The sequence below is a fragment of the Eleginops maclovinus genome, chromosome 19 (genome assembly GCF_036324505.1).
Source record: "Eleginops maclovinus isolate JMC-PN-2008 ecotype Puerto Natales chromosome 19, JC_Emac_rtc_rv5, whole genome shotgun sequence".
Lineage (NCBI taxonomy): Eukaryota > Metazoa > Chordata > Actinopteri > Perciformes > Eleginopidae > Eleginops > Eleginops maclovinus.
The window spans coordinates 554,890-579,375 of NC_086367.1; the positions used below are offsets into that span (position 1 = coordinate 554,890).

At 42.6% G+C, this 24,486-nt stretch overlaps 1 protein-coding gene across 3 annotated transcripts; it reads right to left on the minus strand.

The window, feature by feature from the left end:
* Nucleotides 1-215: 215 nt before the first annotated feature.
* On the minus strand, nt 216-8,825 carry dio2 (iodothyronine deiodinase 2). Of its 3 annotated transcripts, none has more exons than XM_063908255.1 (3): nt 8,529-8,825; nt 2,848-3,327; nt 216-1,739 (listed from the first exon to the last, which is right to left on the minus strand). In XM_063908255.1, exons 1-3 carry the CDS (start codon nt 8,751-8,753, stop codon nt 1,689-1,691), a joined length of 756 nt encoding a protein of 251 aa, XP_063764325.1. In that variant the 5' UTR covers nt 8,754-8,825; the 3' UTR covers nt 216-1,688. The 3 variants fall into 3 exon arrangements, with proteins under 3 accessions (XP_063764325.1, XP_063764326.1, XP_063764324.1); XM_063908256.1 differs by having other exon boundaries at nt 2,808-3,327; XM_063908254.1 differs by having other exon boundaries at nt 216-3,327.
* Between the last annotated feature and the right edge of the window lie 15,661 nt (nt 8,826-24,486).

Here is a 24,486-nt window from a genome sequence, read left to right on the forward strand (position 1 = left end):
TCATTGACACCAGTGAGATTTTACTCGTAATATTTTAGCGAGGTTGCATTCTCCCTTGTAGGAGATATTTTAATGTAGGGGGAGAATAGAATTTGTAAAAGTGGGGGTGGCATGTCTTCCCCCTCTAAGAACGATACACTTGGCTGCAGCTATGGTACAATCAGGTAAACGTGTAACATCTGTGATTTCTTTGGGACATAAAGACAACAAACACAGCAGTTTCAGTAGCTTTATTTTCCAATTTATTTATTTTCCTTTTCTTCTTATTAGACACATAAAACATTGCACTTAAAAAATGAAAAAGTGCAGCAGGTGACAAGAAAGACAGTTGTCTACATGAGTTAAGTTAACAACGAAACAGATGCAATGGTTCTGTGATGTTGACCAGGTGCAGTTCACTATCCAACCAGAGACCGAGTCAGGGACTCTTTCGTCCGAGGTTTTCATCAGCACACCTCTGTCACTGCGAGCAGAACAAACCATCTGTTTATCCTATAGAACTCAAACCCTATCTCTTTAACATGACACTATTGAAAGTCTAATGCATCTATATGGTCCATTCTTTATAAAACATGACATATAGGTCACTTTATAACCTCGAGCCCACAGAAGACCTGAGTCGGGGTAAAATAATGTTCAAAGCTCTCGTCTCTGGATAAAGTCCTGGTCTATGTATGTCTAAGGAAAGTGCAGACATCAAGAACCACTCTCCAAGCATGTGAGGATGTTTTGAATAATGTCTGAACCCTAAAGAACAACTTAATACAGCATGACAGTACATTCATTTTAAATCCATGCATGTATTCTGGATATAAATGTTTGATCCAGGAAATGCATCTAACATGAAATGTGTCAGTGGTAATAATAACCACCCTGCCAATACAATCTCAGGGATTTAATGCTAGCTACATATTTTTCTACACTGTGTGAAGTGTGTAAAGAAACAAGCTAATGCTAATTTTCTGATGCAATAAAAAAAAAGATCCTTACTAAAGATCAAAAGAATAAAGTGTACAAAGTTAGGTTAATAACATAATGCTGTTCTGTGTTTTTGAATCAATGCACTGTAGTATAATGCATGCAGGGGAGGAACTGTTTCAGCCAACTTCATAGGAGACACTTCAATCATCACTGGTGTTTTAATGTGTTCTAGGACGACATTGATTAGTACTGTGACTTCACAATGAAGACAAAATCCCTCCAAACACCTCCAGAATTACCGATCTGACACCAAATCCATGCATAACTCTAATTCATGCTTACAAAACACATGAAAGCAGCATGACAAATACAAAACCATGCATGTTCAGATTGATCTTGTTACTTCATTATAGAGGGATAATAAACTCAGCAATTTTGACCATCGCACATTTAAAATGCTCAATGGCAGGACGTTAGATTTTGATTAGAAGTGATGCATTTGTGATTCTATTCACCGCTGATTAGTAATGCTAATGGATATAATTTTAGAAAGTAGAGAGATTATGGAAGAGCTTTAAATCTTCCTGAATCAAGCCGTTCCCTGAGTAGAGTGCAGCTCTCTCGAAGACGGGCGAAGAAAAAACTCCTCTTCGAAAAGTCACATCTGGTCTACAGTTTGCCAAAATGCAAGTGGGAAGCTCCAAACTGAACTGGAAGAAGGTTCTGTGAGACCAAAATTGAGCTTTTTGTCCATTAGAGTCATAGAGTCATATCATGAAAGACATGTGGAATGGTATGGGTCGGTACTCCTCAGCAGGCTGTGGAGGGCAAAAGGTCAAATTAATTCTCCATAGAAGTATCTTGGAAGGAAAACCTTGGAAGAAGATGGTTTTTCAAGAGACAATGCAGCCAAACCTACATCTGAATATCTTAAAAACGACAATATAACAGTGTTGCAGTGCTGAGTCAGATCCCATAAATGTGTGGCTCGACTTCAAACGAATGTTCACTCATGATCTCCATAAAACCTGACAGAACCTCAGCACCATTAGTGTCCAGATGTGCAAAGCATAACCTACCAAGACCTGTCCACACTGACTCAAGTTTTCCAAAGGTGCATTTAATAAATACTGACTGAGGGGATGAAATATTGATATCTATATTACATCAGAAAGATTTGTTTTCAGTTTAACACTGTTTTATTTGTGTGGATCAGTGTCAAAAAAGCCAAATGGAATCTACTCTGATTCGACAGAGTGAAAACAAACTCTTGTTCGGGTTGAGGACACTACAGAGCATTTAGTTGGTGAACAACGCAGTATGTACTTATGAACATTTATCCTTAGAGGAAGTAGGGTTGATCAAATAAATCATTCAATTAAGTTGTTGACAGTAAATACAAACATAACATCTCCACTCAATAACATAAACTCCAACTTTATAAAACGTATAAAAACTTGAGATTTCTGCCCTTTATTTTTCTAAACAGAACTCACTACACATGATTTTAGAAGTGAAGGCGGGCAGAAATACAGATGAATCATATAAACTGTCGTAATACATTGCCCTGAATCAACGTATTGCCTAGGTTAAGTGAAGGTTTAGCAAAGGTGTGTGTTCATCCCAGGTTAAGTGGGTGGGTGTGCAAAAAGTTGGACTGATTTCAAAAATAAGCCACAATTCTGGAACTGAATGAATTATAGCCTTGTTGCAGATGATGTCACAATAATGCACTTTTTTATTTAGTCTTTTGTTAGTCTACAAAACGCCCTGGTCTCTTATGGAAATATATCCTCTGTGCATGTCTGATAGCTCCTACCGTTTACCATAGCTCTGTTCCAGCCAGTGCTTCACATCCTTTAGATTGTAAAAAAAAGGCCCCTTACCGCCAAGGTAGGCAATCTTTCTCTGTTGCACTATACACACCCTCTCATTGGACACACCATAAGCAACATTAGCATTGTTGTCCATGCAGTCTGCCACCAGCTGACACTGGGGGGGCAGTGAAAACTGCTCGATTAGTTTGCGTGCGGCTCCCAGCCGTTCCTCCAGGTTCTGGTGTTTCTGGACATTGAACGTGCAGGACCCCATAGGAGGGGCCACCCAACCATCAGACGGGTGAGCTTCATCAATGTACACTAACAGGAAGTCAGCTACCTCACTGAAGTCCTCCACCAACTGCCGGAAAGCTGGCAGGTGGCTCATGAAGGGGGGTCAGGTGGCTGAGCCAAAGTTGACCACCAGAGGGCGATCTGACGACTCAAAATCCAGAAGGTTGCACTCATCTCCAGTTCCCGCCATGGCACCAGCTGACACATCTGCCTTGTCCCTGAGACTGCAGCTCCACCTGAGGCCATCCGGGACCTTCACCACTTTGGAGTTGGGTGCCTCGCAGCCAAGTTTCACCTCCGGAGATAAACATACAGGTTGATATTAATTACACTGTGAGCACATGAAGGAAAAGGGCTCTGTTTTGAACTTTAAAAAAACTTTGTTTCAATGTGATGCAATTCATCAGAATGAAATCCAATATTAAATATATACTGTAGTTACACTTGGTAACGGACGTCTACAAATAGGTATTCATGAAGTTCAGTCAGAAAAACTCTGCATGCTTATGCCTTTAGGTCATTTCTAATTCTTTCAGGCATTTCCCTCCACTCAAGAATCCTCACTCATAATTCCTGCTGGGGTGTGATTTGGTGCATCCCAAGTCTATGATTTGAAATGTGCCTACTCTTTGCGATGCTACACAGGAGCATCCTTCCGGGAAATATTTTACCAGCCGACATGCCCATTCTTGTCAGTTACTAAATGGACACTACATCTGATCATTGAAGATTCATACTGGAATGAAGACAATACAGATTCAACTCCAGGTATGATAAAAACTCTGATTGGTGATCAGGCACCGTCTAGTTAGAGTTCTGTGGTCCTATAAAAAGTTTCTACAGTTGTTAAAGCTGATCCGGCTGTGATGTGAGGAAAGGACGTTTCCATTTTATTTAATAACCCATTTCCTAATTTCATCCTCCTCAGATGGTCTCCTTTCATCTCTCCATGCATCTCAGGTGGAGGGGATTAAGACACAAGTCATCGCAACTTTGATGCAAGTTTAGAGACACATTCTGCAGCTGTCAGTTGGTTATCACCTGTGCTCATCAGCTGCTCGCATCTATCCAATAGCACAGCGACACACCTACATTGTTAGCCTATCATCATGCTGCTGCTGAGTGTCATCCATTACAAATGTCCCTGTAGAGTCTGAGCACCAACGACTCTCTGTCAAAATGTACACCTATCATCTTGTCGTACAGACATTATATTTGATTCATTTGTCTCTCTTAATTTAATCTGTTGTATCTGCTCTGGCTACACTGTTAGTGGGGAGACACCTCGGGATGAAGCAGGAAGTCAGAACAGATGTTTTATTCTTTCCCTCTCTGCTGACATTGCATGAATGAGGCATTATGCTGGGACTTTGATCAGGTGCCCAAACTCAGTGAAATAATGATATAAGCACAAAAAGGTGCAACACATTGAGAGAGATGCACGCTTCACAGCAGGAAAACAGGGGGAGAAGGGGCTTTCACTATTATTAAAAGTTTAATGATGATGATTTATCTGATATTCTTCTTTAAAGATTGGCCATTTTAGAGTTATATATCTCCTCCAATGATTTTTACATACAATTATTAATTATGTTTAACCAGTAGGCTACTTGCCTTAACATTAGATCATTGTTTGGTGGTCTTCTATGCATGCAGTTGGAAAATATAAGGCTAAATCATAACATTGTTTGTTTTAAAGGTCCCCTATTATGCAAAATGCACTTTTTGCTGTCTTTTATACATGTGTCCCCTGTGTGTAAGGAGACTCACAAAGTGTCAGGAAATACAACCCTCTCTCTTTTCCTCCTTACCCACATCTCTAAAAACGGGGGTACAAACGAGCTGATCCAGATTTGCTTTGGTTATGACCAGTTTGGAATTTCGTCATTTTAGGGGCAAAGCCATTTGGCCTTTTGTGTCACAATTTTTTTTAGGGCACAAAGGCCACATGCCAGGGCACAAAGGCCATTTAGGGAAAAATTTGGATTTGGAACTTACAAATAAATAAATTAACTTTCTGATAATAAAAACACATGAATGAGATGGAAAACCAATTACTTTTCTACTACACTGCGCATTGAATAGAGTAGTGTTTCATTCAATGTGTGCGGCAAAAAATAAATCACAAGTGGAGCAAAGTGCTCGCAGCCCCACTGAAACATCATCTCATAAGTCAGAGCTGATTGACTGTAAGTGTGGGTGCGAAAAGTGTAGTTATGCAGAGGAGACGAGAGGGCTTAGACTACATCACCAGCGGTAAATAATACAAACAGAAAATGAAAGAAGTTGACCATGTACTGGAGCTTTGGTGAGCGAAAGTATAGTTTATGTATCGATGGATCGATTGCTATTGTAACCACGGTGATGAGTGTCTGTGTTTTCCTACAGTCTGATGTTTTCATGCTGAGGCATCACGGTTGTTGTTATTGTTAAGTGTTGCTTTGTGATAGCGCTCTTTACTCCATGTATTAAGGTACAAAAAGCCTTTATACATCTAAGTTCGTGCCCCACCAGTTTTGTACATATAAAAATGCCACTGGGTGAGGAGAAGGGAGGCTCCTAGAGAGAGAGAGAGACGGGGGAATGCTATGGGGGAGCTAACGGTATATGTGTGTGCGAGTGATGATTAACATACTTCTTTATTGTTTTGGCGTAGTTCCGGACGACAGTAACCTGTCTCAGAAGTGAATAAACTCACGGACAAAAGAGACACGAGGCCTCCTTGTATTCTTATAGCGAGACGCTACAATCATGATTGAATGATTCGATGTATGACACTTGAAGTGCGCTCAACCAATCCAAGCTACAAGGACTAATGCAGTTCAGAGCCCAGACCACCGCTCTGACACTTTTAAAGCAACTTCGAGATTTTAAGAGTCTCGGGCGGCCATGGTGGCCATAGGACGTACAATTATTTTCGGGGCATCACGGCCAGACCGAGGGGCAATGAAGGCCATGGCCGTCATGAAATTCCCACCCTGGTTATGACGTCATAACCAAAATGTGGGCTGGCTTTACATTGAACTCCTGGCAACGTCCCACCCACGTGACACGTCCCAACATATCGTCCGCAATATACAGTCAGTGAGCTGATTCCCCTACGCAGCACCTGTGTGTGTGTGTGTGTGTGTGTGTGTGTGTGTGTGTGTGTGTGTGTGTGTGTGTGTGTGTGTGTGTGTGTGTGTGTGTGTGTGTGTTCAGCAGGATGTTGTTAGAAATAATCAATATATTGAAACGGAACATTAAAGATAATTCACTGTTTCTGGACGGATCATATTTGTCCAATTCCGGTAGTATTACCGGATGTTGTTTTTAGCCTCAGATAGCATATAGCTAATATTGTATTGTATATATAAGTAGAGGGAGAAGGACGCGTGGACTAACATACTAAACAAACCGCCTCTACCTCTCTCTCATCGATGCTGCAATGATACTATTGCGTGTTTAGTAACTGATAAACTTCAGAAGGATTGCACAATAGAATATTGTAGGTGAGAGCTTCAGGACATCACTAACAAGATGGCGACGGTGACGTCATAGGAGGACCCGCCCCCGACGATTTCAGCCAATAGAAGTGTCCGGAGAACCCCATGTGACAAGCGGCCAACAGGATCCAGCCCCCGCTACCAACCAATGAGAGCACGAGACCGGAGCACATCTTATTTTGAAGTTGTTTATTTTATGACCGGAAAGGGGTGGTTCTATAAAACATGTTTGTGTTGTAAAATCGCTCTCTTTTGTTCCGGACCGCCAGACAGTAACTACTGATGAGCTCCACTCAGTCGGCGGCCTGTGGACGCGTGTTCCGGGCTATTGAGCCAAAGCTGTGAAACTTTTGTAAAACCTACTGCTGCATCCTTTTATTAAATACTCCTTTTAAAACTTATATGAGGGGCTTCACTTCGTTTCTTTTAAATCAACTCCTGGACTTCGAATAAAAAAACGTTTCTTACAATGTCTGCAAGAGGGACTTAGAGTTGTTTAATATAATACATATAATGTCTCTTTTCTAGTGGTAAACACGGAGAACTGTTTCAGAAATAATGCTGGAAGTGGTTTGAACATAATATGGCGTTTAATCACGGCAGCGTTTAGCTGAGTTTCTCCCGGTAGAAAACTCTTCAGAGGAGAGATCATGACGCTCCAAGGGGGCGTGGCCAGCAGCTCCAAAGGGGCGTGGCCAGCAGCAGCTAGTTCATTTAAAGCTACAGTCACTTAATCAGCACTTCAGGAACAGGGATGAAATAGAGGGGGATGAGGCATGCTACAATGAGGGATCTGTTTGCTATTTTGAGCAAAACACCTCAGACATGTTTTGTATAGATATGGCCCTACAATATTTTGTTCAAATATAGCATAATAGGAGGCCTTTAATGTCTTGTACTGATACTTTATTTAACACTGCTTTAAGTGTTACTTCCTACACCTTTCATTTGAATTACTCTGTTGTGTTTGTGTGGCACAAACAATATCTCTCAGAATGATAAAGCTATATCTTATAGTAGTACATTCTAAAACATATGAATAACAAAGAATAAGCATAGGCTATTCACACACACACACATTCACTCATATCCAAGACGGCTCGACAGCGGCTCTTCTTCCTCCGCAGGCTGCAGAAGTTCAACATGGACTCCAGGATACTCTGCAACTTCTACAGGTGCACCATCGAGAGTATCCTGACTGGCTGCATCACCGCCTGGTATGGCAGTTGCACCGCCCTCAACCGTAAGACTCTACAGAGGGTGGTGAAAACTGCTCAGCACATCACCAGGACGGAGCTGCCATCCATGGAGGACCTCTACACCCAGCGGTGTAGGAAGAAGGCCGGTAGGATATTAAAGGACCCCCATCACCCCAGCAACAATCTGTTCTGTCTGCTGCCGTCTGGCAGACGGTACCGCAGCATCCGGACCAAGACCACCAGACTCAGAGACAGTTTTATACCACAGGCTATAAGACTGCTGAACTCCTGACCTCTGTGAATGTCTACTCACATCTTTTTACACACATACATATATATATATATATATATATATTATACACATCTGCCAAACAAATCTGTTTATAGTACACATATCTATATATTATACATATCTGCCATATACATCTGCTATACATAATATATGCATCTGCCCATACCTCCTCATTCCACAAGTATTTAAATACTGTCAATGTATTCCACATATGTATATATTTCACATCCTCAAATCTTTATTGTTGTTACTGTAAATATTCTTCTCTTTTTGCACTATTTTATTTATGTTATTTGCACCATGTATGTTGAGTTGTTGGAGGAGCACGCGACATAAGATTTTCATTGCCAACATATACGCTGTATCTGCTGTGCATATGACAAATAAAACCTTGAAACCTACCACACACACTCTTATCTGGTATACGTCATGTGGCAGGTATACCTGAAGTGGAAATACAGTAAGTGTAAGGATGAGGTGTGGGTTTAAATCCCTTTGACTCCGCAGGATCAGGACCTACCTGTTTGTATGCATCCAGCAGGAAGCTGTTCCAGATAGAGCGCAGCCCCGCGGAGGTCAGCATGCGGGGCCACTCTCCGGAGCCCGCTGGGCGCGAGCAGCTGAGCAGCGAGACCGCACGCTTCACCAGCACCACGGAGTCATAGAGCGCGAGGAACAGACAGTTGGAGAAGAAGCCGGGCAGTATCTGGAGAGTCACTAGCAGATCCTCACTCGCCATGCCCATGGTGTCGTCCTGCGTGTATCTGACCGCAGCACAACTATTGCAGCGCGCCCTGCATGCCTCCAGCGGCGCGAGGCTCAGTGCACGCTCAGAGTCCCGCGTGCCTGTGTGTGACCCTGCTGTACTGTTCGCAGCTGCACGAGGAGGCTGAAGCTCGATAACTCTTCCTAAAAGTGCGAAAATTATATTTCATATTAAGCCACACGGCTTATCTTTGTAGAAAGATTGTGACGTCAGGTGTAGTGAATACCCTCCCCCCCCCCCCCCCCCCCCCCCCCCCCCCCTCCGTTGGAGCTGTAGCTCCACTTTGTGTTTTTCCTTCTTTTTTTGTGTACAGGCTTATGTGAGCGATTTGTAATTCTACTGAGTCTATGGGGCAAAACAATATTTGAGATGTATTAAATTGATAAATTACAAAGCATATTATCTTTTGGATTGTAGTTTTGCCATCATGAGGAAACGTTTAAGCTAATGCGTTTTTCTTTAATTATATATTTAAATGATATACAAACTGACCAAAAAAACTGTCTATAATTAGCCAAAAGCCAAAGTCGTGCTTGCTGACTTCTATATGTGGAGTGATGCACACTTTCCCAGCAACTGAATTTATTAAAAACAATGCAAAAAATCAGTATAACACATTTATATTATAAATCTGCAATAATGTATAATATAGACATATCCCACACTCATTCAATATTTAAAACGTCAATGATCCAACCAATCCTCAAATCTTATGTGTATGTAATTCTCCTTTAATGTTTTATTTATGTATTGCACCTTATGGATTGTGGAGAATAAGATTTTATGGAACATGTTTTGTGTTAAAAATAAAATCGTTGAAATTGAAGATAACACACTCTACGGTAACTCAGGGAAACACTGAATGGGAAACAGACTTAACACAACAGGGGACATGGAACTCCCTAGTCGACCTACCTGTTTGATAAGCCAGGAAGTGTTCCAGATAGAGCACCCCGGGAGAGAATGCGGGCCACTTTCCTACCCCTGGCCGAGCAGTGAAAATCGCCTTCCCAGTAGTCAAATGCGACGGATAACATTGGAAGAAAAGCCTGGATATCATTGGCAAAGATCGTCATGCCATTCCAATGTGTGTTCTTATTGAGCAGCACAACTATGCCATAGCCCTCATTGTCACGGCGCGAGTCAGGCATCAAGTCCGTTGCAACTGTGTACTGTTCACTGCCACCTAACTCATTTTTAAACAAAATTAATTTCAATATTAATCTGGCTAGCATGTGAAGATTGTACGCAGGGTAGGATATTGCACTACCAGGGGGGTGATGTTTTTTTTCATTTTTTCGTGTACAGAACATGTGACGATTTTAATTCATAACTATGGGCAAAAAATAAATAAATGAAAAATAGAAGCCTTTTTTGGATCTGTTTAGTTCCTCATAGAAACGGGAAAATCTTTTATTAATCCATACATGTGAATTTATCAAACGTCACCAAAAACATGCGTAATACCAAAGCCAAAGCACCATGAGAACAGCATCAACTCTCTCCATGAAAAGACCCTCAATTAACTTAAACAACATAAAATAATACACTTAATAGCAAACGTGTGTACTCGGATAGGCTGAAAAACCACAGCAATTAAAAGTGCCTGGTGACAACATTTGTGTGTGCCGTTGCTTTTTGTTTTTTATCGGCATGCTGACATCATGTTGGAAGGCTTATCCAAATTCTGTAAAGAGGTGTTAGATAAGGATAACGCTCTGAGCTCAGGGTACACATCTGTGCAACGACTTTCACACACCAAAAATGTTACAATGTTTCGTGTTCTAAATAAAGCTGATTCAGAAAACAACCGTCTGCAGAAGCTGCGAATAGCCTACACTGATGAGAAATCCACTTGTGAATCAGTTAACATTTATAAAATTAAGTTGTCTTGCAAAGTAAGTTTGCATTCAATGTAGGTTAATTGAGGAAAACCTTGCCCACCGAAAAAATAATTTTGGCGGGAGGTTAGCATCAGAACAACTTTATGAAATCCTCCCATCCTCCCTTTACAAATAGCGAATATACACTGCATACAGGTATAAAATACAATAAAAGCAAGAATGCCAGTGAACTATTTGCTGGTCTAAATATGATTTGGTGTTTCTTACAGTTTCTCTGTAAATGGAACCTTTAGTTTATGAAAGCACTACTGCCATCTCAAGGCCACAGGACATTACATTTCCTTTTTAAAAGTAAAAATATTTAAGGGCATACAACAGGGGTTAACAATTGCTTAGGGCTGATTCAAAATGGACCACAGGCCGCTTTTGGCCCCCGGGCCATAGTTTGGACACCACTGGCATTCATGGTTTCAAGTTTAATAATCAGATATTCATAGAGGTTTATCCTCACTAGCTTTTCATCACTTTTTACAACCGATGTTGCACATCTTTCTTCGTCTTATTACAGCATTTCTTTGTCATTAAAGGGGCCTATTTTGCTTTTTGTGGTGTTCTAAAGGCTGAAATCCCTGTGTGTATAAATATATACAAAAGACCGCTTATGTCTCACCATCATTTTGGAAAAGGCATAGATTGCTGTCAGGTTATTGCAACAAGTTTTTTTTTATTTGTCCCATATCGACGAAGAAAATCCTTACACTTTGTGCTACCTTTTTCTTTCCAGGTATGGCTAAACTTCTCAGTATGCCATATATTCTGTGAATGAATTAACTGGAACATTCCACAGCACTAGCATGGATACACATGCCAGATGTATACTCAGTAAACAGCCGTATCAGTTTTAAAACAGACATTAACTGAGAACATCTCCTAGAATACTGACATTGTGCTCCCACACCTTAACTGAATTGAACATTGTGCTCAACAAGTTCAGATGTTGTGAAAAACATCAAAAAAATGTTTTAAGTATTGAATACTGAGGAACACAAGAAAAAAGTGTCATGTGTTGAGTCGAAAATAATTTATTTAAATTCTGAGCTGTCATGATAAAGTTGAATTAGCAAAAGTTGCTTACTAAAGCAACAAATACCTGAACATGCTTACCATGGCGACTTCTCGGTCTAAAAGCACTAAATCACATCCCACAGCTGCTTTAAGCATACATCCGAGCAGTGCACTGTAGCATCTGTAGCCTTTCAGTTATTGAATTTGACCCGGTACAGTGTCAGAGTACCTTAAAAGCGCTCTATAATAAATTAATATTTCAGCATTTATAGATAGATAGTTTGAGAGGCGTTATCTGAGAAACAATATTTTGATGTTCCCGAAATCTGCCAAGCACTTTCAAGCTTGTTCTTATCATTGATTCCTGCACATTTCCAAATGGGCTGCAACTCTCTTCACAAGGGCCAGAGACAACATGAGGACTGTTGACAGAGGGACATTATGCAATGTTAGATGAGGTTATCCTTGAACATGGAGATGTGTTGATCTGACTATATGATCATTTTTAAGGTTGGAATAGAAGGCACCTCACATCTAAAATGAGGTAGCAGAGGTAAATCACCTATAGTTTAATTAACGTTTTGAAAATGAAGTTGAACCTCGACCATACATTTAACAACACATATTGGCAATAATCAAATATAAACTTGATTTTGCAGGGCAGAGTTCCTGTTGTTTATTCCCCTGCCAACATAATTCTGTGTGTGAAGAAACCAGTGTGTGTATGGGGAGATTGGGCTTGGAAAAGGAGGGATCAATAAATGTGACACAGTGTGCTGAACTCTATTTCCCCCCCAACCCTCGGCTGGGCAAATATGTAACAATGAGTAAGTCTGTGCAGATGGCATAACCTTATATAATGTTACGAAAGAGCCAGCGTGCTGGACCACAGTGTGAGCCTCAAGCGGTTTGGCTCTCAAAAGTATGACAGCGCTGTCATATAATAATGTATAGCACGTCACATGAATGGGTTACCTCCAACAAACCCAGATAAAGGCAGGGATTAAACTACTTTATGGTTAAGCTTTTACATTTACAAAAAGTGCTTTTTTATCATAAAAAGAACCACAAATGTACCGCACCCTTTCATAAATGTAGTTTTGGCCACTATGGACTGGTTTAACCCTAACCCTAACCTTAGCATTTAGTGTTCATGCTAAGGTAATGCATTTAAAGCATCAACCTGAAAAACAGAAACACATGGCAGTTTGGCACCTCTACATGATTTAGGTGGTTATGTATACGTATATATTTTTTTATCAGCCACATATTCAAACAAGGAGACACAAACACACCTGGATGGTCAGCATTATGCTGGCACAGAGGGCATGAGTCAGGGGCAAAGTTTTGTTTTCACCCTGCTCCTCCCCTTCTGAGAAGGACTAGCAGAGGTTATCCTAACCAGGCCAGACACACAGACACACACACCGTATGTTCCTCTATACTATAGACAGAGCATAAGTAAAGCTGGCTGTGCCGATCAGCTGTCTCCGGAGTTCACAGACATCTTTAACATCTTACTGGATACAGGCCCCATACCAGCCAGCTTTAAATCCCCACTATCATCCCCGTCCCCACAAAATGCAATCACAGCCTCGTCGCCCTGACCTCCTGGCTTTAAAAGTCATTTTTTGTCCTGTTCTCTTTGACCCCTGCAGTTGCCTACAGGCCTGTAAGATTGTGTCTTTAGATTTGAGCTCTGCCTTCAAAACTCTGCTGCAGAACAACCTCTCCCACTGCATGCGCCTGACTCCACCTGTAGGTTGATGAGAGGACTTACGTCGGACAGAAAGCAGTGTATGAAGCTGTGTATGAAACTGGAGAACCCTGTTGTGGAGTTACCCAATATCCAATGACTCCAGGGGCTGGAGTCGGCCGGGCCGCCGACAGGACAGCAGGTGCTGGAGTCGGCTGGGCCGCCAACAGGACAGGTGGGGCTGGAGTCGGCCGGGCCGCCGACGGGGCAGCAGGGGATGGAGTCAGCCGGAACGCAGCTGGAAACATGGCTGCTAGGGCCGAAACTTGAGCCGGAGGCTTGGCTGCAAGAGGCTTGGCTGCAGCTTGAGCCGGAAGCGTCACTGCTGTGACTCGAGGTTTCAGGATAGGGTACAGGCTTTCTGGGGACAAATGTCCTTAAATACTCCGGCAGTGAGCTCATGAACCATGGCTTCTCTGCCACTTCCCGGTGTGCACGAAAGAGAGCTGAATGTTGAGCGTCTTTAGACACTGCTTTCCTCCATTCTCCCAAAATACACAAAATTTGGTATGAAAACTCCACTAGCGCATCGTCCAAACATACTGCTGGGTCCATCTTTGGTTCGGCCGTACTGTCAGGGTTTAGGGAAACAGGATCCAAGTGCAGTAAAATCAACGGGAGGCAGGTATGGGTCCAAACAAAAGGCGAGCTTTATTTAAATTAGAGCTGTACGTTCAACCAAAAAATAACCACACCAACACTAACCAGGGGATACAGGGACACTGGGAACATGACATGACATGACAGACACAAAACCAGGATCATGACACAACTTAGTGGAGCTAAGGTGGTAAAAGGATAAACCCTCGGCCTTACAGCATTCATTTATTCGTTACCGAACAAGATGGCAAGTTCAGCTCCAGGATCACCTAAATGGAAAACTGACTGGGGCAAATGTTGTATTTGCCAATAGGACAAAGATAATGAGGATCTAAAATCCCCACCTAAACATTATGCATCTGAACAAAATGGCTACACCATGATTGCGACCAATATCCCCCTGTTCCATGCCCTCAATGAGACGCCCATTGTTGTGGATCCAACCAGACTGGATGAGGGTGGTGGAATAGAAGAAACACTGAGGAGGAACATGGCACAGTACCACCAGAGCTGCCAATATCTTTTCAAGAACACCAAACTGGACACGGCAAGAAAGAGAACGCTTGGACCTCAAAGTGCTCAATCAGAAGAAGGGCAAAACAAACTTTGAAGAACCAGCCGTGAGGGTCTGGAGTCTGAGTGCTTCCTTTGTGAACAAAAAGAGCCAGCATCAGAACTGAGACATGCCATGACCATGAAGCTTAACAAAAGACTCAATGACTGTGCTAAAACTCTAAATGATGGAAGACTCCTGAAAGTACTGAGTGGTGGAGATGTCATAGCACAGGAGCTAAAGTATCATGCTGCATGTTTGACATCCCTGTACAACAGAGAGAGAGCCTACCTGAGAAATGTTGAAAAGAGTGAGTAGAGCCAGCTGTGGGATGTCCACCCACTGGCATTTTCAGAACTAGTAACCTACACAGTGGAGACCAAACTAAGTTCCAAGGGACCTGCAATATTCAGACTTGCAGATAGGGTCAACCTATACAAACAGCGTGTAGAACAGCTGGGTATGGAGACACCGCATGTTAACACCACCAGACTGAAGGACACACTGTTGGCTGAAATACCTGAGCTGGAAGCTCACAAGAAGGGAAGAGATATCCTGCTGGCTTTCCAAAACGATGTGGGCTTTGCCCTGTCACAAGCCTCTGACTATAGTGATGCTATGACACTTGCCAAAGCAGCCCAGATCTTCAGGAGAAACATCCTGAACCACAAGTTTTCCTTTGATGGAACCTTCCATGAGGGATGTATTGAGGATGCCATTACACCCAGCCTTCTTCAATTTGTAGGCATGATTGAACACAGGGCTGACATCAAATCACAACTGAGATTTGGAGCCTCCAAGTCAGACCTTGCAATTGCACAGCTCCTGCAGTATAACTGCTATACAAGACACAAGGAAGGAGCATCGACTCAAAAGCATTCCAAAGATCGGGAAACACCATTCCCCATCTACATTAATGTCAATATATACCAAGACTAGGAAGAGGATGCTGGTGACAATGCTTCATGAACATGGCCTTAGCATTTCATATGACAGATTACTGGAAATATCTGCGCAGCTTGGAGATGCAAAGGTCAACAGGTACAGAGAGGATGGGGTGGTCTGCCCACAAGTTCTGAGGAGAAGGTTGTTCACCACAACAGCCATGGACAGCATTGACCACAACCCCACTGCAACAACTGCAACAACCAGCATCTCAGCTTTCCCAACATCCAACCAAAAAAAACCAGGGTGAATACCATGAACCTGTGAGACTTGGAGAGGAGAAGGTGAAGACAGTTCCAGAACTGCCTGACTCCTTCACCAATATACACCCAGCCTTCTTCGCCAAAAAGAAGCCTTCTCCTCCACATAGCCGTCCTGTGCAGACAGATCCAGACACCACTCTTTTAGGACCACAACTGGCAATGGAGTATGAGTGGCTGGAAAAAGTCAGTGCAACTGAAGAGACAGGTGGGGCAGTGAACATGACCTGGCCAGCCCACCATGCGTCCAAGAAGAAAAGCCCTGAAGCTGAGGATAGCATAACATCACTGCTACCTCTCTTGCGAGACTCAGCCCACTCGGCTGCTACCATCAGACATGTCATGGAGAAAGTCAAAGAGACTGTATCTTTCCTGAATCCAGGTCAGATACCTGTCATGACTGCCGACCAGCCAATCTATGCATTGGCAAAGCAAATCCAGTGGAACTGGCCTGAGCAGTATGGTGAGGATAAGTTTGTCATAATGTTTGGAGGACATACACATTGAGATGGCTGCACTGAAGTCAATTGGAGCACTTCTACAGGAGAGTGGTTGGACAGGAGCCCTGGTGGAGGCAGGGGTGGCTTCCTCTGGGACCGAAGAATCTTTCCTATCAGCAGCAAGCATCACTAAGACACGCCAGGCCCACCAGATAAAGGCATGCAGTCTCTACCAGCTTTTAAGGCAGCCCACAATGACTATTGCACTGAGGCAGCTGACAACTCTGAGGATGTGCTATGCTTTGATGCTTGGTGTGATAGTTGCAAGCTTCAAAGTCCGCAGTTTCAGTTCTAGAGTTTGGTGCTGTCCATCGAACTGGCCATCCTACTACTGATCCGAGCATTCAGGGAAGCCAACTTCAACCTGTACTGCCAAGCATTGACTGAGCTCATCCCATACTTCTTTGCCAACAACAACACTAACTATACATGCTGGCTCCCCAACCATCACCGAGACATGGTGACCCTCAAAGAGAAACATCCCCAGCTGGCCTAGAAGTTTACGAGTGGAAAGTTTGTTGTTCAAAAGTCAAGGTGAGAGTTCTCTGCAATGGCTATTGACCAGGCTCATGAGCAGTCAAATGCTGTTATCAAACCTGACGGGGTCCCTCAGCACTGAGGAGATGGATGATAGCTGGTCCTCGAAACTGCCACCTGGTTGCACAGTACGAGGCAGCATCTGAAGCCAATGAGGCTACAGAACAAAATAGCCACCACAATGAGACACCACAAGCCCAAAGGGTTTTCCTTGAGAAAGTCAAGAAGCTGACCCAAGTTTTGAAGGAGCTGCGCAATCCTTTCCAGGAAGAGAGTGGGGATCTGTTGTCACTGGACACCAAGGATATCACTCATCCCAGTGTAGCTGCACTTTATGCAGCACACATTATGAGAGGGGGCGGAACTTGTTTCCAGCAGTTCATGGAGGGCCTGCGAAATGAGGTAGTGGCCACCTTCTATGACCCAATCAAGAAAAACAGGGTACACTTCTTCGGACAGGAGCCAGCTTCTGCTGATGCTTCAAAGCAGAAAGTGCTGAAGGAGGACTGCCAGTTGTTCTCCAAGCAGTTCATCTCATGCCAGATCAGGGAATGTGACCTGCAAGAGTTCTCTCGCCATGAAAATCAGCAGTTCCCTGCTGCCTTGAGTGATGGTGGGAAGCTTTACTCCAGTCAGAAGTCCCAGCTTGCAGCCATTCTTGAGAGCCATGTTACAATACTTGATGTGGAACCAAAGGCTGATGCAGTCATCATTGATGGTTCAGCACTGGCGAACACCCTGCCACCACGAACCTCAAATACTTTTGAAGATTATGCCATGTTGGATGTGCTCCCCAAAGTACAAGCATACTCCACCAAGTACAAGAGAACAGACATCGTGTTTGATGTCTACCAGTCATCAAGTCTCAAGGCTGAAACCAGGTCAAAGCGTGGACGTGGGGTAAAACGCAGAGCAACAAGCAAGGGCAAAATCCTCTCAAATTGGCGGAACTTCCTACGAGACAGTGATAATAAAACTGAGCTATTCAGGTTCCTGGTTGACAAGATTGCACATATGTCTACACCCAACTTGGTCATTGTGACCAAAGATGAAGATGTTGCGTGCAACGACACGATCAGCTTGGATGGGATAGCACCATGTAGTCACGAGGAAGCAGACACAAGCATATTTGTACATGCCAGGCATACAGTGGAGGAGGGGAGCAAGGTCCTGATGGTTAAGGCCAGTGACACAGATGTCCTCATCATAGCAATCAGTGTTCTGCCTCTCCTTAAACAGATTGGTTTGCTGCAGTTGTGGGTGTTCGTTGGCCAAGGATGCAACCTGAGGTGGTTTCCTGTACATGATCTTTATCTATCGGACTGGAAAAAAGCAAAGGAATACTCTTCTTTCATGCCTTCACTGGTTGCGATGTTATTTCAGGCTTCCGCAGCAAAGGGAAAAAGTCTGCATGGCAAACATGGGGTGTGTGTGTTGAGGCATCTGATGTCTTTGCCAAGCTAAGCCAGTACCCACCAACAGTAGGTGATGATGATCTGGAGGTCCTCGAGAAGTTTGGGGTGACAATGTATGACAGGTCCAGTACAGTTGCATGTGTAGATGATGCCAGACTGGAAATGTTTGCTCAGAAACAGAGGCCTTATGAAGCCATTTCTCCAACTCGTGCAGCACTACTTCAGCATGTCAAGCGTGCTGCCTACCAAGCAGGCTGCATATGGAGTCAGACAATACTGCGCCAACCAGAGACACAGAGTCCTGCTGACTGGGGATGGACAAACAGTGGAGATACATGGAATGTCTTCTGGAAAACACTTCCACCCATTGCAGAGAATTGCCAACAGCTGACCAAGTGTGGATGCCATTCAGAATGCCATGGAAGGTGCAAATCCTACCGATATGGTCTTACCTGCACAAGACTATGTAGCTGCAAGTGTGAGGGTTAGGAAAAGTTCAAATTCCCTATACATTTAGACACCAAGCTCATCCAAATTGATCAAAGTGGTGAGATTATGTGTCAAATGTCCCCATTTAAAAGTCTGCATGGCAGCCATCTTGGAAAATGGGCGGCCATCTTGAATGTCAAGTACTTTTTCAAAAGAGTAATGTCTAAGGAGTATTTGTACCAAGTTTAGTGCTTGTAACACTATTTGAACAATTGTTTCAGTTATCTGCTGCTCTATTACAAGTCTGTATGGTGGCCATCTTGAATTTCAAGTGGCCCGCATACTTTTTCAAAAGAGTAATGTCTAAGGAGTATTTGTACCAAGTTTGGTGCTTGTATCACTATTTGAACGATTGTTTCACTTATCTGCTCCACTAGCTGGTATATTTTCAACAGAGATGCGAGGTGTTGCAAAGCGCCTGGCAGGAAGTGGAACGGCCAGTCTCTGCTTGGGTTCTATGGCAGCTCTGTAATTTGTTTATTGTCTGGTCAGTTCAGGACCCAGGAGAGACAGAAGTTCATCCATCTGCTCTGCACTCATAAAATATTGATGATGTCGTTGGCTGTCCAGTCTCAGCTGGTTGAGGAGGTGCACCCAAAGCCGCCTCCTTTTCCTACCCCCATCCCTCTGTAGTATTTCATGCCAGCGTTCTCCTCCTGTTTACAGGCACTGTGTGTAAATGATATATATCGAATTATTACGATGAATGCATTTTTTAAAATGCTAAAATACTAAACTAAGTATTTTAAAACTAAAAAAGGAAACTAAAAGGAAACGAAGTGAAGCTCCTCATATAAGTTTTAAAAGGAGTATTTAATAAAAGGATACAGCAGTAGGTTTTACAAAAGTTTCAAGGCCCGCGGGCCGAATGTTCCCCACCCCTGGTCTAATGCTCAGTTAAGAGTCAGTGTCACATAATGAAAGCCTGGAGCAGTTACTCTGAAATTATACATTTATTAACACATACATAATAAATAACAGTAAAACAGAAATAACAGTGTATAGGCTCTAGCAAACATGTTTTCTATCCATCAATTGAGTGACTGACCTGTGCTTGGTCATACAAAAAAAGAGTTAATTTTTAAAAATACTAAATACTGAGTCATCACTGGCTACATTGAACCTGCCGGCAACAAATACAAATGTTTTCCAAATGCAAAAAGGTTTTATACATTTAAAAAATAAAGACAGTAAACATATGTGCACATTGGCACAATAAATGCCTGTGTTTTTGTTTTGTTTTTATTGTAAAAAGAAGAAAGAAAAAGGAAGAAAAATGTAACTAATGTTCAGCAAGCAAAACAAACTCGAAAACATCTTTTAAACCAATATGTGTAGCCTGAATGCACAACACATTGACAAGTCCAGGTTATCAAAGCTGTCATGCTGAACCAAAGCGACCTGAAGTCTCGGGTGTGGCAGTGTGGTGCTCAAATTCCCTGGCAGGCTCCCATGTGTCATCCCAGGTTCTCCCACTGTAATATGCAAAGGTGTCATTACAACAAAGAGCACATTTTAAGATCATTGCTGAAAAAAGAAAACGCAAAAACATTTTACAGATAGATTATTGAGGGATTTAAAGAATCCTTTATTATTACATTAATTAATGTTGTTAAAGGGGGACTTCGTAACTTAATCATGGTTTCAAAGAGACCTTATAGTTATAAACACTTCATCTTCCTTTCATTCGTGTGCTATTTTTGTATTGATGCTACAAAGATAGGGTAATACTTCTTTTAAATACTTTGGTTACGTCAATAAACACTGCATTACATTTAAGAGAAGAGAAAATCACATGAGATTTTGTCCTGAAAGGTTTACAAATTGTCTTCACCCTGCTGACCCATGACTGCAAACCCAGCTACAGCTCCAACCACATTGTGAAGTGCGCTGACGACACTACCGTGGTGGGTCTCATCAGCCTCAACGATGAGACTAACTACAGGAAGGAAGTGAACCAGCTGGCCCGTTGGTGCCAAAATAACAATCTCTTCCTCAATGTGGGGAAAACAAAGGAGATTGTTGTTGACTTCAGGAAAACCCACTCCCAAACCCCCCCTCCCTCTGACCATCAATGGTGCTGCTGTGGAGCAGGTGAGCAGCACCAAATTCCTGGGTGTTACCATCACAGATGACCTCACCTGGAACAACAACACCACTGCACTGGCAAAGAAGGCCCAGCAACGCCTCTACTTCATCAGGAAGCTCAAGTGAGCAGGAGCCCCCCCCATCATGCTCTCATTCTACTAAGGCGCCACTGAGAGCATCCTCAGCAGCTGCATCACGCTGTGGTTTGGAAGCTACACCGCCTCCAACCGCAAGAGCCTGCAGCGCATCGTGAACTCTGCCCAGAGGGTCATCGGGGTCTCACTCCCTACAGTACAGGACATCTACAGCACCCGACTCACCCGCAAAGCACTCGGCCCCACCCACCCCTCCAACAGCCTCTTCAGCCTCCTGCCTTCAGGGAGAAGGTTCTGCAGCCTCCGCTCGAGCTCCACCAGGCTGAGGAACAGCTTCTTCCACCAGGCGGTCAGGATGCTGATCTCTCTCTCTCTCTCCCTCTCTCCTCTCCCTCTCTCCTTCCCTCCCTCCCTCTCTCGCTCTCTTTCTATCCTTCGTCCCTCTCTTAATCCTCTGTCTCTCTCTCTCTCCTCCCTCCCTCCCTCTCTCCCTCCCTCTCTCCTCTCGCTCCCCCTCTATCCGTCCCTCCCCCTCTCTCCCCCCTCTCTCATCTCCCTCTACCCCCGCTCCCATCTCTCCCCTGACCTCTCCGCCTTCCGTCCCACCCACCTTTCCCTACAGCCTCAATGGAAATGTACCAGGACATTATTCCCTCCCTCACACACCGTCCCTCATCCAGCACCAGTCACTTTCTATTCTCTGCTTCTACTGAAAATGTACTTTGGACAAAGTATTTTTTTGCACTAAAGAACTACTTGCACTACCGTCAAACTGTGTTGATTGTGTCGAACATATGTGTATATTACTTAGGTTTTTTTTGTCTTTTTACCCCCCCTTTTTTTATGTTATATACTGTTTATATTTGCACTGTGGGACTGCCAGAAACGGTATTTCAATTTGCTGTATGTATAACACATGTGGAAACTTTGACAATAAAGTGGACTTGAAATAAAACATGGTGTGTGAATGCTATATTTATTACTTACCACATAAAGCGAGGCAACCAGCATATTTTACACTCTGCTTCCCCCTACACACACATAAAACCCAGGAACCATAATTTAGCATTTTAAGCAATTACTGGATATTCCACATATTCTTTTAATATTTTTTGTAATGGCCTGAATGAGTTACAATGGAAAATATATAACATGAAGGCTTGTGCATCCTACCACATTTATTCTTCTCCCAGTTATCTTGTCAAACAGGAAGACCTTCTGCCTTCTACATGTGCGGCAACCTTAAATAAAAAAACAAAAACAAAGTGTATTAGGCCATGAATGTGATGCTTGGTAGCTGAATCATATAGTGTCTATCATTTTGAATTCATGAAGTGGAGTTATCCGTTCAAATGCATTGTTGGATGTTAGGTGATCTGCAATCTTGTCCATTTGTGTCAAGAAGTGTGTCCCCAGTTTTTGTCATCCAACACAATTTGCTGTGGTGGGTTTATCATAACCCTCTTAGGCTAAGTTAGGTGTTGACATCAAATATGGCACTCCAAAATGCCACTAAATAAGTCAAGTCAAAGTCAAGTTTATTGTCCATTTCTCTTTATGTGTGATACAGACAGAGAGATCGAAATGCTGTTATAGAATACAAATAAGAACTAAAGAATAACAATCTGTGTTCAGGCTTAAAAATTCAAGGACCTGATGACGCGAGGAAGCCTGGTTTTACTACCCGATAAATGCACTAAGTAACATTTTTCAGGGACAAATGTATGAATAGTGTTTTCATTAATATGAACAATGCAAAACAAAACTTACCGTTGGTTTTCTTTCTCCTCTTTTGTGGCCCTCCTTTTGAAAAGACTGGGTGACAGCATCAGGAGGAGGTGCAGATAATGTCTGTGGTGGTGGCATGTTTGTATTGGTTAACTATGGGAAAGAAGAGGGTGAGATTTAGAATGAAGCTTTTATCATATCCAATCGTCTTATTGATTTGGCATCTTCCCCAAAATACTTTTGGAAATAGTAGAGGGGGGCAAATAGGTGATCACATCTGCTACCTACTTCTTTTGAAAAAAATGTTGGCCATAGAATAAAATTGACTTGATGTCCAGGGCCTCAAGTTTCTGCACCTGAAATGAAAAAAAGCAATTGCAACGCATTAGTTCAAACCACTACATTTTTTGACACATTAGTACTGTAGAAAGTTATTTAATTTCAAGGACAGTTAATTGAATATAATGTTAGATATTTAGCGACAACTTGTTATATTTTGATAAACCATAGAAGCAACAGTGTTGTGCCAGTTCACAGCTTTTCTGAACTAGTTCAAGTTCAGTTCATACATGCTCAAAGTGAACAGTTCACGTTCAAAGTTCACAATTTTAATTCTGAACTAGTTCAAAGTTCAGTTCATTTCACTTTTTTCGTGAGATATTCAAATAAATACTTTTTTTCACACTACGAGCTAGAAATCACTATACGTTTTTTGAAACTGTTCATTGTAGACATTTGCTCATAACACTGCTATTGTGGGTTTCTTAACAGGTGCTGAAACTTGTAGCAATACAGACAAGATAGACCAGTTCTATACTTAGTGCAATGAAATCTACTAGCATTCAATTAAATAAAGAATATATAATATGAAATATGAATATATTATTTGATATATATGATATTATATATACCTATGTGTGTGTATGGAATGAGCAAAACTCTTGAATTGCATTCACACTGGATGGATGTTTTAATTCAATGTGCCGTTTCAAATTCGAGAAGGACGTTGTCGATGTCCTAACTTGTTTTTGCTGCGCAGGTGGACACATCTTACACAGGAAGGAAAGATTTTTGCCGTCGGGGTCTTGGTTTGCAAGAGTGTAAAATTGTTTTAAATGTTCGTGAGGAGAATCGGAGTCCGTCTCCGTGCCATCACTTCCACTAGCCATCTTGTTTTGATTTTTTTTTAAATCGCAGCGCTCTCTCTCTCTCTCTCTCTCTCTCTCTCTCTCTCTCTCTCTCTCTCTCTCTCTCTCTCTCTCTCTCTCTCTCTCTCTCTCTCTCTCTCTCTCTCTCTCTCTCTCTCTCTCTCTCTCTCTCTCTCTCTCTCGAGCCTCCAGTCCTCCGCGCTCTCGGCGTTGCTATGCCTAAGCCGCTCTGCTGCAATTCATCATGGGTAACGTCAACTATTCTCAGCCGGACACTACGTTGCCCGCAATGCATTGCGCATACAGTGCCAAAACTATTTCTGCGTTGATACATCATTTAAGCGGCACCTACAGGAGGGACGAACTTTCTCTCTCGTTGCGTTTCAAAACACAAAACAGATGTCACTCAGTTTTCAATGGAAAACAAATGCCAACGTTCATTTACAGTGATGTCTGCCGTTCATGACACATAATGTGAACTAATTCACGTTCAAGTTCTTTATTGAAAAATGTGTTGCGTTCAGTTCAACGTTCACGAAAAAATGAGCGTGTTCAATGAACGCGTTCTTTTGAACTCGTTCACGCACAACACTGAGAAGCAATACAATTGTTTTTTGCATTGTATAAGAATAATGGTCATTTTCTTGTAGGGAAAAGGTGCCTAAGATAAGATAAGAGGTATTTTAGTG